Below are 21,937 nucleotides of genomic sequence, written 5' to 3' on the forward strand. Positions count from 1 at the left end.
AATTGACGATATATTATTGGAATTGACGGATTATGTTTAAGGTACATCTGTGCGGAGATTAGTGCAGTACCAACGTATGATATAGTTAATAGGATATTATTCACCACCTTACTCATATTATCTGCGCAGGGTTGGCCAGGATCCATAGCCACATGCCTGACTTATCTACACAGGTGGTTAGCTAGTTTACCCTTCCCTTCTTGCCTTTGGATTTGATGGTGTTCCCATATACCCCTTGGTGGGTGATTACATGATATATGAACTATGCAGATGATTGCAGATATGACTTTCAGGTAAAAAGTTTGGTTATGCAAGTATTTGGATGTACAATGATAAACTAATTGAACAGTTAGGTACATGATTTAATGGCATGATATTCAATTATATAGCTTGTGGAGATCAAGATAAAGAATGATTCTAGAATTTCATCGTTAGTTCCATTTTAAATATTTTGTACTATCTTAATTGTGATTCATGGTAAAAAGAATTATGTGTGGCTTGATCCCTCAATAAGGGTACGTAAGCAACCTAGTGCAACCGCAAGTTTATGTTTTGCTTGTTATATTTAGTTTTGTAAAGTTGAATAATGTGTTGAACACTTGGGAATAATTGAGTTTGTTGTGCAGGTAGAATTCTGGTTTTTGAGCCTTTTTCAGGGGAGACTCTGTTAGTTTTCCAGTAGAAGTTAGACCCTAAAGCAGTCTTTGGATTAAGGCAAGAAGGGTAGTTTGGTCATTTGTGCCCAACACCTGCTAGGTGTTAGACATGTATAAGGTTCGACCGGATTCCAAAGTGAAATTTGGGTCAGGTCCTGTCACCCCAGGCCCCCACTCCATTTTTACCTATTTTATTTCTATATTATATATGATGATATATTATATTATAATATATTATATTAGTTTTATGATATTTACCCTAAAATAAAATAATATATTAGGTTCTTTTTTTTATACAAATAAACCATAAAATTTCTTGATCTCCCTTCTACTCATCTCCCTTAAATCTTCTAGGTTAGTTTATGATATTTGAACTAAAACTTTGTGAATTTTTTATTTTTCTCATTTTTTTTTTAATGTATGAGTTGGTTGTCTTAATATTGCGCTTTATAAACTCTCTCTTCTTTTTTTCTTTTCCATTTCTTTTCTCTGTTGGAAAATAAATAAATAATTTTTAAGTCTTTAGTGTAGATGATGAAATTAGTATTTAACCAATTTAAAATATGAAATTCATGATAATTATGAAGAGAAGACAAGTTTTATAAGGAGCCCCTCTAATGTGAAATCCTAGCTCCGGCGCCATTCCATACTTTAGAAAAAAGAAAAAAGAAAGAAAATTGAGCACGATTCTTTGAAGCTATGATTCATCAGCAAGTGAACGTACTGTACGTACCGTACACAAGAAGAAGGGTCCAATGTGGTGTGAACATGCAGACACGTTCATCATTTTTCAAATTGGTGATATCATTTTTGGGGTGTAACCGTTTAGGTTGTTGGTCTACATTCTACAACTACACAGGCAACTGAAAGTTAGTTCAAACGGGATTTTATGAAGTTGGAGAAAAGAGACGCAATTAAGATGTGAACTTATTGCTGTCAATTTAGGAATGTGTTCCCTTCTGTAGACTTTACAGGAAATTTCTGCCAAATATCTTGATTTTTCTTTGCTTCTACACGCTTCACCTCTCAAAACCGGGATACTGCCTTTCCTTTCCAAACAGTTATTAGATTACAGAGAGCAAACTCAGAATGAGAATAAAGGGCATTCAATTAAAAACTGAAGAAAGCCAAGACCGAAAATATCCGCGTAGTATTTATATGTGCATGTGTCCTTTTCTTAATTATAAATTTAAAATACAAGAAACAAAGAAAAAGGAAAATGAAAGGAGTAGCGTAGTAAATTTATATAATAAATAAAACGTAATTCTGTAAATTTGTATGATTGTGTTTGTGCACAACAACATGACATAAAAACACGTCGTGAGCCGGAATATAATTGTTTGTTGGGGTTGCAACTCAGAGATTCAGAGGACAGAGCCTTCGTCTATGGTCGTCAATCTGAGTCTGAAAGATCGGACGGCCATCTTGGCCCTTTTGGATGTGTATCTCTGCAATTTCTTAACCGACTTAGATCTCGAAATCTGCTGCTTCTGGCTCATCTGCCCTTTGTAGGCCGAGTCTCCGATGGTAATTTCATTGAAGTCATCTCTGTCCATGTCGGAGTTTGCATAATTAATCAGAACGGGAGAAACGCGGGCCTTCTTGTAATTACGGCGAGGATGAAGGTCCTTTTTCTTCTCCTTGGTCTTGTAACTAGAAGAAGAGGAAGAGGCATTTTGGAAGGCGAGGCTGGCTCTCACAGCCAAGGCCGCCATATCGGTGGCGCTGAGGCGGTGTTCGAGCTTCGATCTCGGGAGTATGAAGTAGATCTGATCGGCCTCAAGTTCATCTTCCGAATCCAAAACCGGGATGTAGTTGTCGTAATACAAACGGTCTGAATTGCATAAAAACGACGACGAAGACGAAGAGGATGCCGTTTGGCCAGCCTCGAGGACTTGGGAGACAATCACGGGAACTGGGTATGCGCGGAGACTTCCATTGATGGAGATAACTTTGGCGGTTGGCGAATTGAGCAGAAGCTCTTCATTATGACTACTCCTGATCACTGACGACAAGCATCCACCCATTATTTTCCAGTAATATTACTCTGAGAAGCAATCAAGCAGATAGCTAGGGGTGATGAGTGAGGAGATGAAGAAGGTTTTGTTTGTTTGAGAGAGAGAGGAGAGAGAGGGGTTTGAAATTTGAAGGGAGAGAGGGGTGTGTGGGTTAATATTAATAAGGGAAAGGAAAAGGGAAAGTAACAGAAAAAGGAAAGGAAATTGTATGGGCAGTGCTGAAAGGGAATGTGAATGCGTAAGCGAGGTCGTCAGGAGACTCAATAGCAGGCAATAACGACAACTTTTCCAATACAAAGGGCAGGCAGGCTTGACTCTCTTTTCCCCTTGCTCTTAATGCAGGCGTCCTCCTAAGCGATGACGTCTAAACGCGTAGTAAAACTTGTGCTGCGCGCTCTATATCTGCTTGCCATGCAAGAAATATATATATATAAATAAAACAAATGAAACGCGATAAAAAGAAAAATGCCCAACAAGTAGTCCCAGGGAACCAAGAGACAACCCGATGCACAACAAGGGAACAAATCCCAGCTCAAACTCAAAAAGAGCTAACACCTCCTCTCCTACAAACAGAAACTAGTTGACCATTGACCAACAACACTAGTTGACCGAAAAATCTACAAACAGAGATCAACAGAAAATTAACATCTACACAGGGATTGGACTCAGAACCTTCTTTTTCAACAAAATAAAAGTAAGAGTTAGGTTTGAACAGTTGCCTAAAAGTAACATCCGAGTCACATTATCCTCTAAATTTGTTTTGTGAATTATCTTTTGTTCACACCATCCGACTCACGTTAGCCTAAGGTAAAGATAACATACACTGTCACTTTAGTCCATTTCAGTTTTTTTGTTAATTTTAACCCACATTGATGTACCTTTTAGGTGCAAATGCGTCTTCTAGGTGGTATTTGTTGGCTTTGCAAGGCATTTCAAACATGTTTGAGTTAAAATTAGTGTCCATATTGGAAAACTAGAGTTCCTTTAATCATTGATTGAAATCAAGGGGGTACCATTACATTATTCGCTGCAATTATCATAACTTTCCCTTTGTCATTACGAATAACAACACCAACATCAACCAGACTCCGGATGAAAATCTCCATCAATATTAAGCTTAAAACTCCCTGAATCAGTATTAGCCAGCATCCCAACACAATTACGTTACCTTTTTTTTTTTTTTCTTTTTTTTTTTTTTTTGTGTTTAAGTGCATATTTTTTTTGCCCTTTCCCTTTTTGGATCTAATCACAATAACATAATATATATTTGCAAAAACTGAGAATTATGATTTATACTTTTATTTTTATAATCCAAAAGAGAATTATGATATGATTTATACATTCGTATAAGTCAGTAATAGTGTAGAGAAAGCAATTTAATCTTTTTAGATATTTTTACGTTAGAAAACCTTAATACATGTCGACCATATACACAATGATGAGATATGTGCACGTTTCAAATCTTAGTTGATTAGGACCAGTCACGGTAAATCTTAATTATTTGACCAATAACATCTTCTGAATATTAAATTATTTTGAACTCTCTCTCTCTCTCTCTCTCTCATATTAAGACCTTGGTTTTTTTCTTTCGAAGTTTTGTTTCATTGCATCCTTTCACAATTCATCGATCATTAATATTGTAATTGTAATTTCGGTGGTTCATGTCCCTAGCCTGTCCCGGCATTTCTCTAGCGTTTAAAATGGAATATTTTGCACTAATCAAATCAGCAATTAGGGCTGTACCGGATTCAAATCAATCTGTCAAAAACGACATCCAATCCAATTCAACTCAATTTTGACAATATTCGCACACTGAATTGGATTTTAACAACAACAAAAAAGAAAAGAGTTTAGGAACGGACAAGATCAGTTTAGTTGGCAAATTAAGCATTAGAAATCGAACTTAGCCCCATTAAGAGAGAGGTAGAAGAAGGCTATATTGTTGAGTTTCTGATGGTTGCTGTAGGTCAGTATATTACTAGTATATATGTATTTGGAGCTGTTTTGTACGTACTTAACAGAAGCACCGCTGGCAGGGAGGCTCATGATTCAAACAAGGTTATGATTGCTTTTGATGAAGAATCTCAATTATATTATCAGAAAAAGGCCAAAGTCCAAATAGCACTAATGGACTAATGACTAAAAGCCTATTTGCCCCTCGCAGGCCTCTCTCTCCGACCGACCCAAAGAAAAAGTGAAGGGAGTCATCACTACATAAATACATAGATATGTAGGTTACCGAAAGGTCACAGAAAGAGGTGGACCGCGGACCTATCTCATGCCAAATGCAGGTAGACACCATCACAGACTGCCTTCTTCCTCCCAATCAAATCAATATGACCGTGATTTCTCTCACATACAATCCGGATAAAGTATTTTTTAATGAGCTAGATTCCGTTATCTACTTGAATTTTATTCATGTTCATATGAAGAGGAGAGCATGAGATGGTATTTGGGTGCAGATAATGAATGAAAAGTTTATATGGTAAAGTAAAGAAAGCCCCCCATTATCCACAGTGGGACGCACCCAACTAGGCACTAGCTAACACTGCCAATGTATCATTAATCAACCACTCACTGCCAATATCTCTCTTTGACTCAGTGGAACAAATTAAGAAACATCCAGCATTGGAGTGAGTAACAATCCTTCCTTACACACAACACATTAACACAACACACATCGTTGGTTCTCGTAAGACTCCCTCGTAAAACAACAAGAGGATAAAAGTGGGTCCCGTTTCCTTCCAGAATTATAGAAAGGAAAGCGACGTGTCTACCCAACAACACTAGTCATGTAACGTGGCAGCCATTTGGCACCCTCAGTCCTGACTCACTCTCTCTCGTAATAACGTAACAGGGAAGAACACAGACGGAGGCTCAGAGCAGACCAACCTCATCCCAATCCCAATCCCAATCCCAATCTCCTTCTCATTTTTTATTATTTATTACATTTTGATTTGAGCTATAGATAGATAGAAAGAGCTTTTATATATATATATATATATATAAATTTTTCTTTTTATATTTTTAATAAATTAATTATATATATTTGAAATTGTAATTTACAGGAAGAAAGAATATCTCTTCACTTACATACATAGAATAGAAGGAGACAAGCAGTATCATTCATTCATATCTGTTTCTGTTTCTGTTTCTTTTTGTTTTTCTACAACTAAAAATCGAACAAATACTTAATTAATTGATTAAAATTTATTGATAAGAGATGAATAGGCCCAGCCCCACCCATCCCATTAATAAATAAACGAATGGATGAGAGAGGATGGAAGGCACAACACAACACACCACCACACAACCAACAGCAGCCTTCTTTCACTTCCAGATTCTTCACGGCTCTCATTCATCCACTTGTTTCTGTCTGCTCACTTGTTATATTATTATTCTTCATTCTATGATTTTTTATATTCAATCACAGAGAGAGAGAGAGAGAGACTGGGAGAATCTTCATCTGGACAAGACCCACAAAATTACCAATGCTTGCCCTTGTCTTTGTGTGTGGGGTTTACGTGTCTACCAAGCTTTTCTTTTCTTCTTCTTTTTTTTCTTTTCGGTGATAGCAACCTCCATTTCATAGAGACTCCAAATGTCCAAACTCCATCATTTTCAATTTGTCATCGATTGCAATATTTATTATTAATTTCAACCATAAAACACAATTGATGAATATTAATTTTCTTTTAAGAATCTTTTTTTGTCTACGTAGATCCCTCTCCCTCCCTGTGTCTCTCATCCAACATTCATAAGCCAACTGCGTAGCCCCAAAGCTACCTATCTTGTCTTCACTCATTTACGTGAAGTGTCCAAGTACCATTCCATCCCTATTAGCATTAATTAAACCCTAATTTCAAAATCACTAATTAGCTCAGTCAACCCCATCTATCTTGTGTTGAGGACTGGGGAAGAGACGAGGCATCTTAATCAATTAACACAACATCATTCATTTATGTATTAATTTCTAAACACAATGCTCAGCATCACATCATCTCATCAAACCCATCTCACCAAGACAGCTTCATTTAGCATCCCGTTACATGTTATATGTAAGTTCTTCTCTTAAAATAAGATTGTTACTACACTTTGGCCCCAAATCATCCCCACCATATTCTTTAACCATTAGACTTTCACAATTAATGTAATATAAAATTAAATATCTCAACCAACATTTTCTTGCTAAAGACAAGAAGAGATATTTAGTTGTATTATCCATTTTTAGCACTAATGACATAAATAAACCCTATACCATTTAATTTTTATAAATAAATCTAAAAAAATACAACTAACCTTATTGAATTGAATTTTAATTATTAAATTATTTTAATATCCTATCGAGTATTTTAAATTTTTTATGAGATTTTGAAGTTAACCTTGTTTTTAAAAATCGATGACAGTTTTATAATTTATAAAAAATTCAAAGCCTCTTTATTATGTTGTAAATGAACTTTAAATGTGTTTTTAAAATTCATTTTACGTAGAGTTCTTTTATAATTTGAGCTCCTATATTGGGTATAATAATGAATTTCCCAAAAAAGAGAATGAAATATCTAGCAGTTGATATTTGCCTCATATCAATCACTAGTGCAGGCAGGACATAGCCTAAATTGGTAAACTATGCATCTGACACCGCCACTCCCTCCCACTAATAACTAATAACTTAATTCTGAAACATTCAATTAACATAATATTGGAGCCTCCCTCTCCCGACTTTTATCTTGTCCTCACTGTAATATTAGTCCAAACAAATCAAATCGCTACTCTGTCCGAAAGTATGGCTCCAAATGCATCTGCAACTTCCCACACACAAACAAGCCAGCCACAGAGCACACGGAATGAACCAGAACTTGCAATTTACAAGCCTACCAACACAATCAAACATTCTCTCTTTTAACATGTATATAAGAAACACCATTTATATGCACAAAATATGTTCTCTACATAGTCACATGTACATATAAACCCACTCAAACTTGATCACTGTTATATTTTCTAACAACCAGAAAGAAACACAAGCTATATGTCATATTGCTGTACAAAAACCAGAGGGGGAGCTAGCTAGCTAGCTAGTATATGTATCCTAGAGTTTCTGATTCATTTACAGAACAGAATCCCAGACAGAGAGAGTGATGGATTAAGGGACCATCCATGATGCTTTCCGAACATATCATTCCGTAGCTTTCAAACATTTACATATGTACTTCTTCATCCTTACTTTGTTCCTTCTATTTGAGCCACTAACATATTAAAAGCTAATTTATGTCGATGATTTACTATATGTACATATATATGTATGTATCTATATGTTTATGTACTTTTAACTTAGTGGGAATGGGAAACTGATCAAAAGGGTGCGCGGTGAGGTATACCCTTACGTCTTCTGGCATTGTTGTGGTTGTAAATGGGAGGTGTGGACGGAGACATATTGGTAGTGCCTTCCTCATCACCAGAACTTGAGCTAGTACCCTCTCCATGAGTCCTGCCCTCGTATTTCATTGCATTGCCATCCATCAGACGGCTGAACATGTGCACCGTCCTTGCTATCTTCTTTGGAGTTGTTGATTCATCCGATTCTGACCCGCCATAGAAACCATCCCTGTAGTGCTTCGCCCTCAGCACTGTAAATGTGAGCTCACCGTCACCGCGCTTTATTCCTTTAAGCTACAATTCACAAACCAAATCAATACAATGTCAATGACGTGTGTCTATATATAATACATTGGAGACGAGAAAACAGGGCAGAAAAACAGGGGATTCAAACTCGCCCCCCATTCCCAGAAAACAAAAACTTGTAATTTCTAACCCCCTAAATCAACCAACAAACTAGAAAGCAAATAACGCGAAACTCGAACAATAAAAAGTAAAGGCAATTTCTTGAATAAAAACAAATGTGACATTAATTACAGACGATGAATTACCTTGCAACCCAAGGAGCAGAACCTAAAGGAGTCGGGGAGGCTTCTGCAGCAAATCTCACAAGTGTTGGTGACCCCTTTTCCAGGCCTTGGCTGCGGCCTCTCATTCAAAAACACAACCTTTGCGCTGTTGATGACGTACGTCTGCACGTGCGATATATCCAAGAACTTCTGAATCTCATTCACTCTCACCACATCATGGTATGAGGACCGCCTTATCTACAATCAAGAACAAGGACCCACACCACGCAATAAATCTTTTGATACATTCTAAACAAAATCAACCAACAAAAAAGATAAGAAATTGGTTTACAATCTGCAGCTAGCTCATGTTAAATTGGTGGAAATCAATCAAAGGAAACCAACCTGAACAACGCGGTGATCCTTGTGATGAATTAAACAGTAAGGGCACATAGCATCTTCCATGCAATCCAAGCAGAACATGTTGCATTCGCTCTTATTGGCCCTCCCGTGAATTTCACATTGCCTGAAGTAGTTTGCAGTCAGCATTGGCTTTAACCACGTCGGGCTCATCGCGTCCAGTTCGTTCCCAAATCGCCCTATTGGTATTGAACTCACCTGATTACATTTACAATCAAACCCAAATACGAATGAATTAATAATCTAACTGAAGCAGAGCAAATTAAGCAATGCCATGCGAGTGTGTGTAAGTAAAGATAACATGATACATACCATGGCTCTGTCTCTGTTCTGCTCTTCTTCTTCTTCTTGTTGTTGATTATGACGAAGCAGAGGCTCCTGCAGCCTATCCAGCTTCTACCAAAACAAATCAAACCCTTTCCAAGATGGAGATTGAAATCTGAAAACACAGATTCAAGAAAGCCAAAACAAAAACAAAATTGAAATAATTACACATTAATTACAGAAAGACCAAGATACGAATATGTGGAGAAGATGAAGATAATAGCAGACCTTCAAGAACTTGAACAAGGAAAGTAGCAAGTAGTGGAATCGGCAGTAAGCAAAAGGGGTGGGAAAGTGGAGGTGTTCAACAACTAGGGTAAAAAGAGGACACTGCTGCTCCAGCACACAAAGAAAGACTATATATATATATATTGTATATATAAATAGGGTATTATTTGTATTGGCCTAATAAAAAAAGATGGAAAACACTGGAGAATGGGAAACACAGCGGCAGATGCCTACGATAATTGTTAAGAAATTTATAAGGCGGTCACTAAAAGAAAGCTGCATATCTCCAAATATTTTACTAATTAATTTTAAAAAAGGCAAAAGGATAAAAAAGGAAAGTTATAACTTAAAAGGAGGAGCAGGACACGAGAAAAGGAAACGTGCCCCCATTTGGTAACAGACGAATTTATCGACTACTCGAATGCAGCATTCACATGATATTCCTCTTTTATTACCCGTCCGATCTCAGCGTCTATATGCTCCACCGTTGGATGTGGGCAAATGGGGCCTCTTTTATAATGCATGGATGTTGATTTCAACGCCGCCAAGAGTCCAAGGAAGCTTGTAGCATCGTGCACCGCCCGGGTACGGAGTCCAAACCTTGCTAGTCAAACCAAACCATCAGCCCAAATTAAAGCCTCAAATTTCAATTAGGGCTTCTTATTTTCTTTTTCTTAACATAATTGAATTGAACGGCTGCACCCAGTCTCATACATACAAACGACTAAATGTGACTGTTGATAGATAATCTTGAATATTAATTATTTTCGAAATCAAATCAGAAGAATATTCTGTACATAATAGTTAAACAGATATGGTAATCTATAAATTTATTACTCCAAATATTATTTCTTTGTTTATCTATAAACAGAGAGATTCCAAACAAATAGAAATACACCACAAGGTGTATCTCCTCTAATAGTAGCATAAGGCCAAAGAAATTTCGACATGAAAGATGCAAGCTTGAACAAATCATACATGGACCGCAATGCCAATACAACTACAACTTTTAAACTCTCACAAATAAAAATAGAAGTAGAGACTCAACTACAAACAAAACACCAAACTCACAAAACATTTAATATAATTATTACAACCCAAAAAAAATTGCAAAATCAACCGAGATGACAGAAAGTAGAATCGCCAACATCGCCACCATGAAAACATAAATACCACCATTGAAAAACAGGTTGAGACAAACCCATGAACATGTTCATCAGCCTTAAATTGTGCATACTGAGACTTTGGGATTGATATTTGTGATCTTATATAGGTGGTAAAATTGAGAAATGTTCCAATTATATTGGAGAGTTTGAATGATTTTTAGCAGAAATCATTAATTATTTGGTTCGAAAACAAAGGTCAAGGGAGTTTTAGTAAGTGGGTCCGACATATGCCAGATGTCGAATAAACACAGAGTTCATCACAGATTAAAAGAGAGAATTGGAGCATGTCCTGTCAAATTGTCATTTTGCAAAATATTTGAGACTTGAACAACGAATTACAAATACTTGAATACAATCCTATGTGTAAAAGAAAAAGTATTAAATTTAGATATTTAATTCATAAACAATACAGTAGTTAAATTTATCATTATATTATTTTTTAAAATTCATCTTTTCTTAATTAGGGCTCTTTTAATTTCTTTTGTTATTTTTCCTTATGTAGAGGTGGGCATCCACTTTGCTACATCACCCACTAAGATTGGTGGGTAAATAGCCCATATGTATGCAGTTACTTAAACACCTTTGCCACGTCATTAGTTTAGACAAACTTTTGTATGGAATTGACGGCAGAAGGCAATGTGGGTCACTTCGATAAGGTGAGAGAATAGGCTTACTCTTTTCTTTTTCTGTTGAAAAAATTGGAGATATTTGGGGGTTAAAGAAGCTGAAAATTGTGAAAGGTATGCTTCTTGGGAAAGATCATTGATTGGGGTTGATAACAAGGGCATTGCAATACAAAAAATCAAGAAGATGATCAAGAAAGGAAAAAAACTATAAAGTTAAACATTTATCTATTGCAATCTATAATATAAAGAGTAAAAGTTTATTCCATTGTCTACGAAATAGGATGAAATACAATCAAATTCTTGCAGATTTGTTGATAATGACTAATTGAATCACATCGTGAACACTTACGAGTTGACAGTAAAATGAGGAGAACTCACATTTAACCTTAAAATCAACCCTCAAAAAGTTCTTTTGCAAATCTCCAAATACACGTCAATTCAATTAAAGCTTGAGCATCAGTCTCCCTCCTTTGGAAAGAGCAACCCTCAGTGAGCCAGGCAAGTCCACCAGTGGGCTGCCACAATATCACTTGGCAATTCCTGCAGATCGAATGAATGTAGTTTGGTGACAAATATGATGGATTTATGAAGACTGCATGTTATTAAAAACAAAATAAAAAGATTCATATGGGCTTTAGCCCAGACAGACCACTATGTAGATCCGTGCCTGTAACATAGATAGATAAAAAGAGAAAGAAAGATGTCGGCATCAGTCATTGAGGAAAATCCTTGTTGTCCAAATTTAATCATCTTGTCGTCCTAATTAAATTATGTTAATTGACGAATCACACGGCACAGTTGGTTGGTCCTCTCCTCTTTGATTACTTGGGACTTTATAAAAGCGAAATTGCCCCCATGAAAAGCAGAGAAAAATCCTTACCAAACTCCTTTTTATACATAACTTCCATCTACACACCACAAATAATAAATAAACAGTTGGTGTTTGTGGTGTACAAAAAGAAATTCTTTCTATTGACAAACAAATCAATTGCAGACCTGGAATTGTGGCCCCCCCTTTCTTCTTGCTCTTCTTGTTTTAGCATTTAGTTTGTCTGTGACCACTCAAGGGAAGGGTGGGGGCCCACATCCTAACAACCACCAGGAAAAGAGTAGAAAGAGTAGTGAAGTTGGAGCAACCCCAACTCATTTTTGATGGACCATATGCATCTAAAATCATTACAATGCCACACTAATCTCAACCAAGGCACGCTTCGGCAGTCTCAGTAGTACTTCACCATTAAGCCATCAACCGTAGACAGATTTTCATGCATTAGCTAAGATTATATGATCAGTATCTAGGGCGCCTTGTTCAATTTTATGTATGCGTTGTCCTTGGAGTATTAATACTGTTCATGTGGGCAGGCAGAGGTTGAGGTTGAGGCAACTGCTGTTCCTGTACATTGCCAATGGTTTTGAGCTCAAATTGCTTGATGGTGGATGCCAGCTTCTTCATGTTGTCGTCGTAGACGTAAGGGAGTTTATTGAACCATGTGACGTTCTTCTTGGCCGATATTGGCACCAACTCCCTGCAGATCTCACCCTGTACGGTTATAGAATTATGGTAGTGATAGTAGCGGATCTTAGTCTCTGTGTCGTGCAACGTTTTTCCGGTCACATTCTCGGACATGTGTACGCCCGTCGAGAAGGCGTTCTTTGCCTGAATTGCATACTTTCTGTCCCGACGGAGCCCTGTTCTCGAGTCCCTGAATAGTAGCTTCTCGAACCCCCATTGCCTGAATTATAATTCAACTCAATTCAATTCTACATTGTACATATATCAAAGCAACATTGCCATAGACCAACTGTCCCTTTGAAACTTGTAATTTAACAATTGGTCAAATTTTATCCATTCTACTTATACTAATTAAGTAATGAAATAGGCAGGCAGGCAGGCAGGCAGGCAGGAACTAGGAAAATAAAAGAAATTGAAGCAAATGAATTGTGTGATAAAAACAAAAAGATGGAAATACCTGGAATAATCTTGGGTGGGATCGTTGAGGCAGAGCCCACTGGACATTGGATTCTGCTCAATAGTGAATTGGGTATAATCGGAGAAGTCACTGAGAACAGATTCCAAAGTGTTGCCATGGGGCAAATATATGTACTCATCCACATCGAAGTAAAAAGTCCAGTTGGCAGCGTATCTGTACCTATGGAGGCAGTCATTGACCACCAAGAACTGGTTGTAGTAATAGCCGTCGAACTCCGCCTGAGCCCTGATATCCTGCATCGTCACCCTCCCGGCCCTCACCCACGGATCCAGTACTGCCCTTGCCTCATCCGACACCCCACCGGCGTCGTGGAACACGAAATGCGACTTCTCTCCAAAGAACCACGCATGATATGCCATCCATTCCCTCAGCCTCGCTGCGCTCAGGTCCCCGTACAGAGACGACCCGCAATACAAATACTCGTACTGGTAAGGCGGGCGGTACTTGGACTCGTTGTAAGCCCCCGGAGCTTCCTCCAATGCCGTGAACTTCTCCATCTTTCTGGGATTTTCGCCGTAGTAGGCGTTGATGCTGAGCTTGCCGCCCGAATTGTCGTGGTTGGGATTGACGGGGAAGGTGCAATTGACGACGACGACGGTGTAGACGCGGCCGTAGCCCCAATCGGGGAGCATCTTGTAGGCCAAGCCGCGGGTGGAGGAGCCGTTGGAGGAGATCCACTCGCACTTGAACCAGGGGCGGCTGTAGACGTGGATGGGCTTGGAGGCGAGGCCAACCAAGGCGAATGTGGTGGGGCCGCCGCGGTAGGCCCCCATTTGGACGAAGAGAGCGGCGGCGTTGCCGTATGACTGAAAGACGCGCTTGTAGGGGTCGTTGGGTTTTGGGGTGGAAAGCTTCTGCTCTGTCACTGCTGGGTTAATTGAAGAAGAAGAAACAGCTAGCAGAGATGCATTGGCAGTTAATGCAGTGGCGGAGGAGGAGGAGCGGGTGGTGGTGGAGAGGAGGCTTTGGTAGTAGGGAGGGAGGTTCCAGATGAGCATGACAAAGGTGAGAGCAAGCAATGTGAGCACCAATGGCTTTCTCTCCAAGCAGCTGCCGAATAGTTTAGCGACGGGGCCGACGGGGACGGAGGATGGTGGGCCTTCCTTCCTCATTGCTTGGGTTGGCTAATTCTCTGTCGGTGCTGCTGGCTGGTGGTGATGGTGGAGTTTAGGCTTTTGGCAGATGGATCGATTATAATGTAACGGTACTACTACTCTCCTGTACTCCTATACTGGTAGCAATAATGGAAGTATAGAACAGAATAGAGATATCGAGAGACAGAGGAAAGAGGGTCAAATTGGGTCCACATCCGAGACCCACATTCTGAGTCTGTCTGATTCGGCTAAAGTGACTCTCTCTCTCTCTCTCTCTCTCTCTCTCTCTCTCTCTCTCTTTTTCTTTTACAACCTATATAGTTTGAACTACTTTAGATTAATCTAAGATACAGATATAGGGATTTCAAACAAGGAAACATGCTACTTAACTTAAATCCGCAGGAGAGGGATTCAAACAAGGAGAAGTGCTCGCTATTTTGATCAATTGACTTAACTTAAATTCGCAATTTCTCATTTAATTGAGGATTGTTGAGGGGCCTTGTGATTGGCAATAACATTACATAAATGGATTGCCAAACGAATAACAGCTGTCGCTGATTTATATCATTTTATTAAAATCAGTTGTCACCACACAGAGCAGTGAGAGCAGTGCCAGTCAGCAAAAAATAAACTCTTTTAACAAAGTTGAAGTTGAAAGAAGGAAGAGAAATTAATGTGATATGAATATGATGGCTCCAAGCTCCAAAGAGAATCAATTCAGTAAATTGACCAATGCCTCCTCCAGTTTTTTATCTTCTATATTCTTTATACACATTAGATCATGTTAACCCTAAAAGGGTAAAGTTAAGACAAGACAAGGGCTATTAGTATTGGCAAGGGTAAGAAAAAAAAAAAAGAATATGCAATAAAATATAAACTTGTTATGTATTTATAGGGAAAGTAAATAAAATTGTTATTTATTTAAAGGGAAAACATCCATAATTTGTTGGTTTTTTTTTTTTTGAATTTTTTTGAATTTTTTTTTGCTCATTGACGTCAGCACCTTCGGGCTAAAGCCCAGAGCTTGTCCGGGCTACTTGGCGCGCTGGAGATCCAAACCCTGAAAAGAGGCCTCTTGCCCTAGCAAAAGGGCCTGCGCTGGAGGTGCCCTTAGAAATGAAATGAAAATTAAAAAAAATACCCCATGCATTACATGCAGGTTGTAATAAGTAGACATTACCATCCATTCCATATATTGAGCCATAAACTACGCATATATATATATATGATGACAAATAAATAATTTATAGGTAGGTACAGTTGTCATGGCAATGCAATGGTCTATTATGTGAAGAGACCTATGCATATGCGCTATTGCTTCAACCACTAATCATTGCAGTTATTGTTGATAATATTCTTCGGTTGCCGTTGCCGTTGCCAATTTGCCAATTTGCCAATGTGAAAGAAAAAGCCAAAGTAAGATAAATGATTGGGCCATTACTTAATTTTGGAACAACCTACCACTGGCCACTCACACATTAGTTTCCAAGGAAGGGAAGCCATCTGTTTTGACTTGTAATTGCAATTTACAACTAAGAATCACCGACAAACCAACAATCCTGGGGTGCCAAGAGCCTCATCTCTCTCCATATTGGTTGCTGCTGTTAAATATAATCTAGCGATGCATACGCCAGATATCAGATTCTCCCATCCCAAATGAATTCATCTCCCGACAAGAATGAACCAGAGTAATACTAATAGATGTTGCGTGGCGTGCGGGTATGTCACTATGTCATCTCAGACCCAATATCCAATAGAAACACTGTTACTGTTAGGCAGAGCAAGCAGCTTCCACTCCGCCTTCTTTTCTATACCTTCTGTTTCTGCTTGAATTATGGTTATGAGCATGTATATACTAATTAAATAATTCGACCTTTATCTAATATGTTTCTACATTCATTAAGGACTTGCAAGATGGGAAAGGATTATGTATGTAATCAAGGGAGGAATCATGAATTTTTCAGAGTGGGCTAGTTATATTTATTAGCTAAAATTTTAGTGATCATTTTTTTTTTCTACTTACAATTTCTAGTCTTTGTAAAAATAAGAGTGTATATTAAATCATATAAACCACGTTAGTTTATAGCTTGACTAATTTCCAATCATTTTTAAAAAATTCTTTGGATACAAGTGATATTGGGGGAGGAAAAATTGAACCTTAAAAAAGGGTAAATGGTCTTAACTATTTGAGCTACCCCTTGCAATTTCCAATAAGCTTTAACTTAAGACAAATACATGTTAAATGCAACTAAAAACCATATATTATCAAAATGAAAATATGTTCAACAAGAGAACTGAAAGTGTACTTATTTTCTGTGTATTTTTATTGTTGCCCTACAACTAAATTCATAAAGACCAAAAGTCACTTTTGGTCCATGTAGTTTGACACTTCAACTACTTTTGACCATGTAGTTTCAATTCCGTCAATTTTGCCATTGTAGTTTCGTACTTGTAGCAATTCAAAGACAAGTTAATATTCTTGTCAATTTCTTTGACGGTGCAAGGGGCAATTTCATCGACCCAAAACCCTTGAGCGTAAAAAATTGTCTGAAACTCCCCCCATTTCATATTAGGGCTCGAAATTGGTGACAAAATGTATAACTTGTACAAATCTTTCCATTTCCCAATTCGATCTGATCCATTCGTTTGTAGAGCTATGTACTCGATCGCATACATTTCTCGAACACTTCTAACAGAGAGATAAATAGTAATTTTGAAAGAACTTATTGTCAACCTCTTTCATATATAAATTTGTCTAATTAAGAAGGGAAGAGAACTTGCTTTGTCACATTCCGGGATTGGTTCCGCCGTAGCACGATATTGTCCGCTTTGGGCCCCCCTCTCTGCCCTCACAGTTTTGTTTCTGGAACTCATGATCAACTTCCCTGTGGGTCACCCATCCTGGGATTGCTCTAGCCAAAACTCGCTTAACTTCGGAGTTCCCATGACTCTGAAGCCAGTGAGCTCCCAAAAGGCCTCGTGCTAGATAGAGGCGGGCATGTACATATAAGGCACATCACTCCCTCTCCGTTGGTCGATGTGGGATGTTACAATCCACCCCCCTTAGGGGCCCGACGTCCTCGTCGGCACATTGGCACCACACAGTAGAGTGGCTCTAATACCAAATTGTCACATCAAGGGATTGACTCCATCGTATCACGATATTGTCTGCTTTAGGCCCCCCTCTCTGTCCTCACGGTTTTGTTTATTGGAACTCACGAGCAACTTCCCGGTAGGTGACCCATCCTAGGATTGCTCTAGCCCTAACTCACTTAACTTCGAAGTTCCCATGACTCTAAAACCAGTGAGATCCCAAAAGGCATCGTGCTAGATGGAGGCGGGTATGTACATATAAGGCACATCACTCCCTCTCCGTTGGTCGATGTGGGATGTTACATGCTTTGACATGATACAAATATCTAAATTTTATATTTTTAGAGACTTTTTTCAGACCTATTGCCGATACTAAGTAGCAGCCAAAAATGTGTATCCATTTTTCATGATATTATGCACGGATTAGATATACCATGGCAAATTCTTCAGAAAAAATTATGTCTTCCACAATGGAATTTGATAAGTGATATTTCGAGTATGCATAATCTTCTTTTGTTCGAAGAAATGATTCATCGAAATAATGAGTCATCATTGATATCAACACATCTGAGATTGCCAAATATTCGAGAGTTCCTCTATTCAATTCTTTTGCTTCTTCTTGTTGCTAGAAATCTCGTTCGTACACATCTTCTCTTTGTTTCTCGAGCCTATAGTGAGTTACAAACAGAGTTCGAAAGGGTCAAATCTTTTGATGTAGAGCAAATGGCTGAATGGATTGAAGAAAAATTGGAGCGAAGAATGGAAAAAGGACGCAACAGGAATTTACAGATTTGGCGTCCGAGCTCCCATTGGGATGTGTGATACTTTTCCGAAAAGGGAATGACGCTGCGAGTTCAACTCACTTGACATAAGGTGGATTTTGGGCTTCTAAGGTTGTTTGGGCTTCCAAAAGAGCATTTAAAAGTTGTAGTCAATTTTCAACTTTTCATTTATTTTCTGTTAACCTTTCAATAACTCCCCATGGCAGTCCAATGGGTGAGAATGATGTATTTAGACATCCCTCGCGTATGGTTGGTATGAACTCATTTTTTTAATCAAATAATACAAATAGTGAGAATTTTCTCCCTAATTTTTCTAGTGGATTCTAGGTTTATGTTCTTTCCTAGGTTATGCTTGTAACCTAATTGCATGTACTGCGTCGTCTTTGATGATTCCATCATACATAATTGAGTTGCGAAAACTTTTAGATAGGTATCCTACATCTGAACTGTATTTTTTATAGTTAAAGAATCTCTTTCTAATTGCTTGTAAATAATTAGGAGATTCTCCAGAAGAAATATGGGGTTTTGCTTCTGTCGGCAACATGCTATCGGGTGGTGGTCCCGCTTATGGGGTCAAATCAATAGTTTATAATAAGAAATATTTTAATATCAATCTCATCGATATCATCGATTTCATAAGTATCATACCAAATCTCATCAATCGAATCGCTTTTTCGAGAAATACGAGACATCTAAGTCATGCAAGTAAAGAGATCTTTTGATTGATAAGAAAAAGAAAAAATGTCAACAGTGATTGGATCGATGATAAAATAGAATCCTTGACCTCGAAGAGTAATTCGATTGATGATAAAGAAAGATAACTCTTGGTTCAGTTATCCACCTTAATGACAGAAAAAAGGATTGATCAAATTCGATTGAGTCTAACTCACAGTGAGCATTTATCAAAGAATGATTATGGTTATCAAATGATTGAACAACTGGGAGCAAATTATTGAGTCTAACTCACAGTGAGCATTTATCAAAGAATGACTATGGTTATCAAATGATTGAACAACTGGGAGCAATTTACTTACGATACTTAGTTGACATTCATAAAAAGTATCTAATGAATTATGAGTTCAATACATCATGTTTAGCAGAAAGATAGGTATTCTTTGCTCATGATCAGACAATCACTTATTCACAAACCTCCTATGGGGCTAATAGTTTTCATTTCCCATCTCATGGAAAACCCTTTTCGCTCCACTTAGCCCTATACCTCTCAAGGGGATTTTACTGATAGTTCTCTAGGAACTGGATTATCCTATTTGGTCAAATACTTAGCGACAAACTCCTATGTAGCTTTCATTACAGTATTTCTGAACAAGTTCCTGGAAAACAAGCCCAAGGGTTTTCTTGTTGATGATAGTGACGATATTGATGATAGGGACGATATTGATGATAGTGACGACTGTGACTTTGATAGGGCGCTAGAGCTTCTAACTATGATGAATGCACTAACTATGGATATGATGCCATAAAAAGACCGATTTTATATCACCCTTCAATTTGAATTAGATGTGTGAGTTGAATTACTTATCCCTCGGTCTATTAGTAAACTATCTCTCCAGGGATTGTGGAAGATGTTCCACTAGAAATATTGTTATTGCTTTGACTCATATTCCCAAAAAAGTGGATCCTGCACTAATAGCTCCGAATAAATTAAATACATGCATAAAGATACGAAGGCCTCAACGAAAGTATTTTTTCACTCTTTCATACACTAGGGGATTTCAGTTAGAAAAGAAAATGTTCCATACTAATGTTCGGGTCCATAACCATAGGTTCTAATGTAGGAGATCTTGTAGCTCTTACCAATGAGGCTCTATCGATTAGTATTACGCAGAAGAAATCAATTATAGACACTAATATAATTAGATATGCTCTTCTTAGACAAACGTGGTTGCGATCCCAAGTAAGATCGGTTCAAGATTATGGGATCCTTTTCTATCAGATTGGAAAGGCTCTTGCACAAAATGTACTTCTAAGTAATTGCTCCATAGATCCTATATCTATTAATATGAAGAAGAATTCATGTAACAAATGGGATTCTTATTTGTACAATTGGTACTTCGAACTTGGAACAAGCATGAAGAAATTAAGGATACTTCTTTATCTTTTGAGTTGTTATGCTAGATCGGTCGTTCAAGACCTTTGGTCTCTACCCCGACTCGATGAAAAAACTAGGATCACTTCTTATGGCTCGAAATTGGACATTTGGGTTTCGAGTTCTTCAAAAATTGAGATTTGTGGTTGAATTTCGGGCCCTAATTTGAAATTGGGAGTGTTTCAGACGACATTTTACGTTGACGAAATTGCTTCTTGCACCGTCAAAGAAAGTGACAGAAATACTAACTTATCATTGAATTGCTACAAATACGAAACTACAATGGCAAAATTAACGGAATTGAAACAACAGGATCAAAAGTGGTTGAACTGCCAAACTACATGGACCAAAAGTGACATTTAGCCATTCATAAATAATTGGATTTTTTTTGGACTTTTAAGAAGTTAATGCACAGTGGACTATATTTGAAAGAAGGCAAATATATAAGTTTAATATATATATATATATTTCTTTTTATCCCAAGTTCTATTGTGTTTGTTTTGCTTACTGTTTTCTGGCCTTAGTGCTTCATGTGTATTTGAATTTGGCTGGAACCCTCTGGTAAGGAGCTTTGTTTGTTTTTTTTTTTTTTGGTGAAAAGAAGTTTAGGAAGAGGGGAGGCTATCCCATAGGGCCATGACATACTAAGGTCTCTTTGAGGACTTACAAAGGGGATCTTAGCCATTTTTTCAGTTTTTACAGATTACCCACCAACAAGGATTGTCGGCAACGGGACTCAAACCTAGACCTTACTAGTGAAGAAAATGCTCCTTATCAACTCAACCAACCCTCATTGGTGCTTTATTGTTCTTCAATTCTATATAATTGGTCTTGTTATCAATGAATTTCCTTATCTTTTTCCGAAAAGAAAAAAAAAACAAAAGTTATCTCTCTCCAAAAGCTGTCATCTATAGTTGTGGAATTGGATATGTGGACACGGTTCTAAGATCACGCATGGAAGCACAACTTGAAGCTTAGAGCATGGATGGATTTAATGAGCACCAATAGCCTTGTAAAACATATTCAGATTTTTTCCTCTAGGCTCTAGTTAGCGGATTCGGATCTTCTACTTTGATTTTATCTATCATGATCTGTTTGACTTTTGTCCTCCACATAACACTTAATTAAAATTTAATCTAAGGGATATAAATTATACATATCATCTTTAAAATAAGGAAGGTGATTTTCCCACTCCTATTTTCTCCACTTACACTCCCTTTTACTTTTTAATCACTTTTGTTCTTTGTTGTTCTTTCTCTTTCTTATTCTACCCTTACCCTACAATTCTCTTTAATAGACATGTACAATCACTTACTAATATTATGAAAGAATAAAAATTTGAGACTATTATGCATACATTGCTCTCTGCATATCTAAGCTCCTAATGATAGTTTGGTTAGCATCATTCTTTGGTTCTTCTACCATATTTATATGTTAGCCCAAAAACTTTATTATCTATTAACTACAACAAAGATAAATAGTACTCACATACTTGATTTTTTTTTTTAAAAACTAAGAATTTGGCATACAAATACTCACATTTCTAT

General features: G+C 37.6%; 3 protein-coding genes across 3 annotated transcripts; all 3 read right to left on the reverse strand.

Moving 5' to 3' along the window:
- Positions 1–1,871: 1,871 nt before the first annotated feature.
- Positions 1,872–2,874, reverse strand: LOC117628053. The gene has a single exon (XM_034360414.1). The coding sequence runs from the start codon at positions 2,681–2,683 to the stop codon at positions 2,021–2,023; it is 663 nt and encodes a 220-aa protein (XP_034216305.1). The 5' UTR covers positions 2,684–2,874; the 3' UTR covers positions 1,872–2,020.
- A 4,690-nt stretch (positions 2,875–7,564) lies between these two features.
- LOC117627670 lies at positions 7,565–9,783 on the reverse strand. Its single transcript, XM_034359856.1, has 5 exons — positions 9,532–9,783; positions 9,292–9,418; positions 8,965–9,177; positions 8,602–8,817; positions 7,565–8,344 (listed from the first exon to the last, which is right to left on the reverse strand). Exons 2-5 carry the CDS (start codon positions 9,292–9,294, stop codon positions 8,027–8,029), a joined length of 750 nt encoding a protein of 249 aa, XP_034215747.1. The 5' UTR covers positions 9,295–9,418; positions 9,532–9,783; the 3' UTR covers positions 7,565–8,026.
- Positions 9,784–12,199: 2,416 nt separating this feature from the next.
- On the reverse strand, positions 12,200–14,581 carry LOC117626970 (galactan beta-1,4-galactosyltransferase GALS1). The gene is made up of 2 exons (XM_034358821.1): positions 13,294–14,581; positions 12,200–13,056 (listed from the first exon to the last, which is right to left on the reverse strand). The coding sequence occupies exons 1-2, from the start codon at positions 14,424–14,426 to the stop codon at positions 12,639–12,641; spliced, it is 1,551 nt and encodes a 516-aa protein (XP_034214712.1). The 5' UTR covers positions 14,427–14,581; the 3' UTR covers positions 12,200–12,638.
- Positions 14,582–21,937: the final 7,356 nt, after the last annotated feature.

Source organism: Prunus dulcis, chromosome 5, assembly GCF_902201215.1.
Source record: "Prunus dulcis chromosome 5, ALMONDv2, whole genome shotgun sequence".
NCBI lineage: Eukaryota > Viridiplantae > Streptophyta > Magnoliopsida > Rosales > Rosaceae > Prunus > Prunus dulcis.

Coding starts and splice junctions, on each gene's coding strand:
- LOC117628053 (XM_034360414.1), bottom strand. CDS start 2,683: ATGGGTGGATGCTTGTCGTCAGTGATCAGGAGTAGTCATAATGAAGAG.
- LOC117627670 (XM_034359856.1), bottom strand. Junction 8,818..8,964: donor AGGATCACCGCGTTGTTCAG/GTTGGTTTCCTT, acceptor TCTTGATTGTAG/ATAAGGCGGTCCTCATACCA. Junction 8,345..8,601: donor TCTGCTCCTTGGGTTGCAAG/GTAATTCATCGT, acceptor TGTGAATTGTAG/CTTAAAGGAATAAAGCGCGG.
- LOC117626970 (XM_034358821.1), bottom strand. CDS start 14,426: ATGAGGAAGGAAGGCCCACCATCCTCCGTCCCCGTCGGCCCCGTCGCT. Junction 13,057..13,293: donor CCCACCCAAGATTATTCCAG/GTATTTCCATCT, acceptor ATTATAATTCAG/GCAATGGGGGTTCGAGAAGC.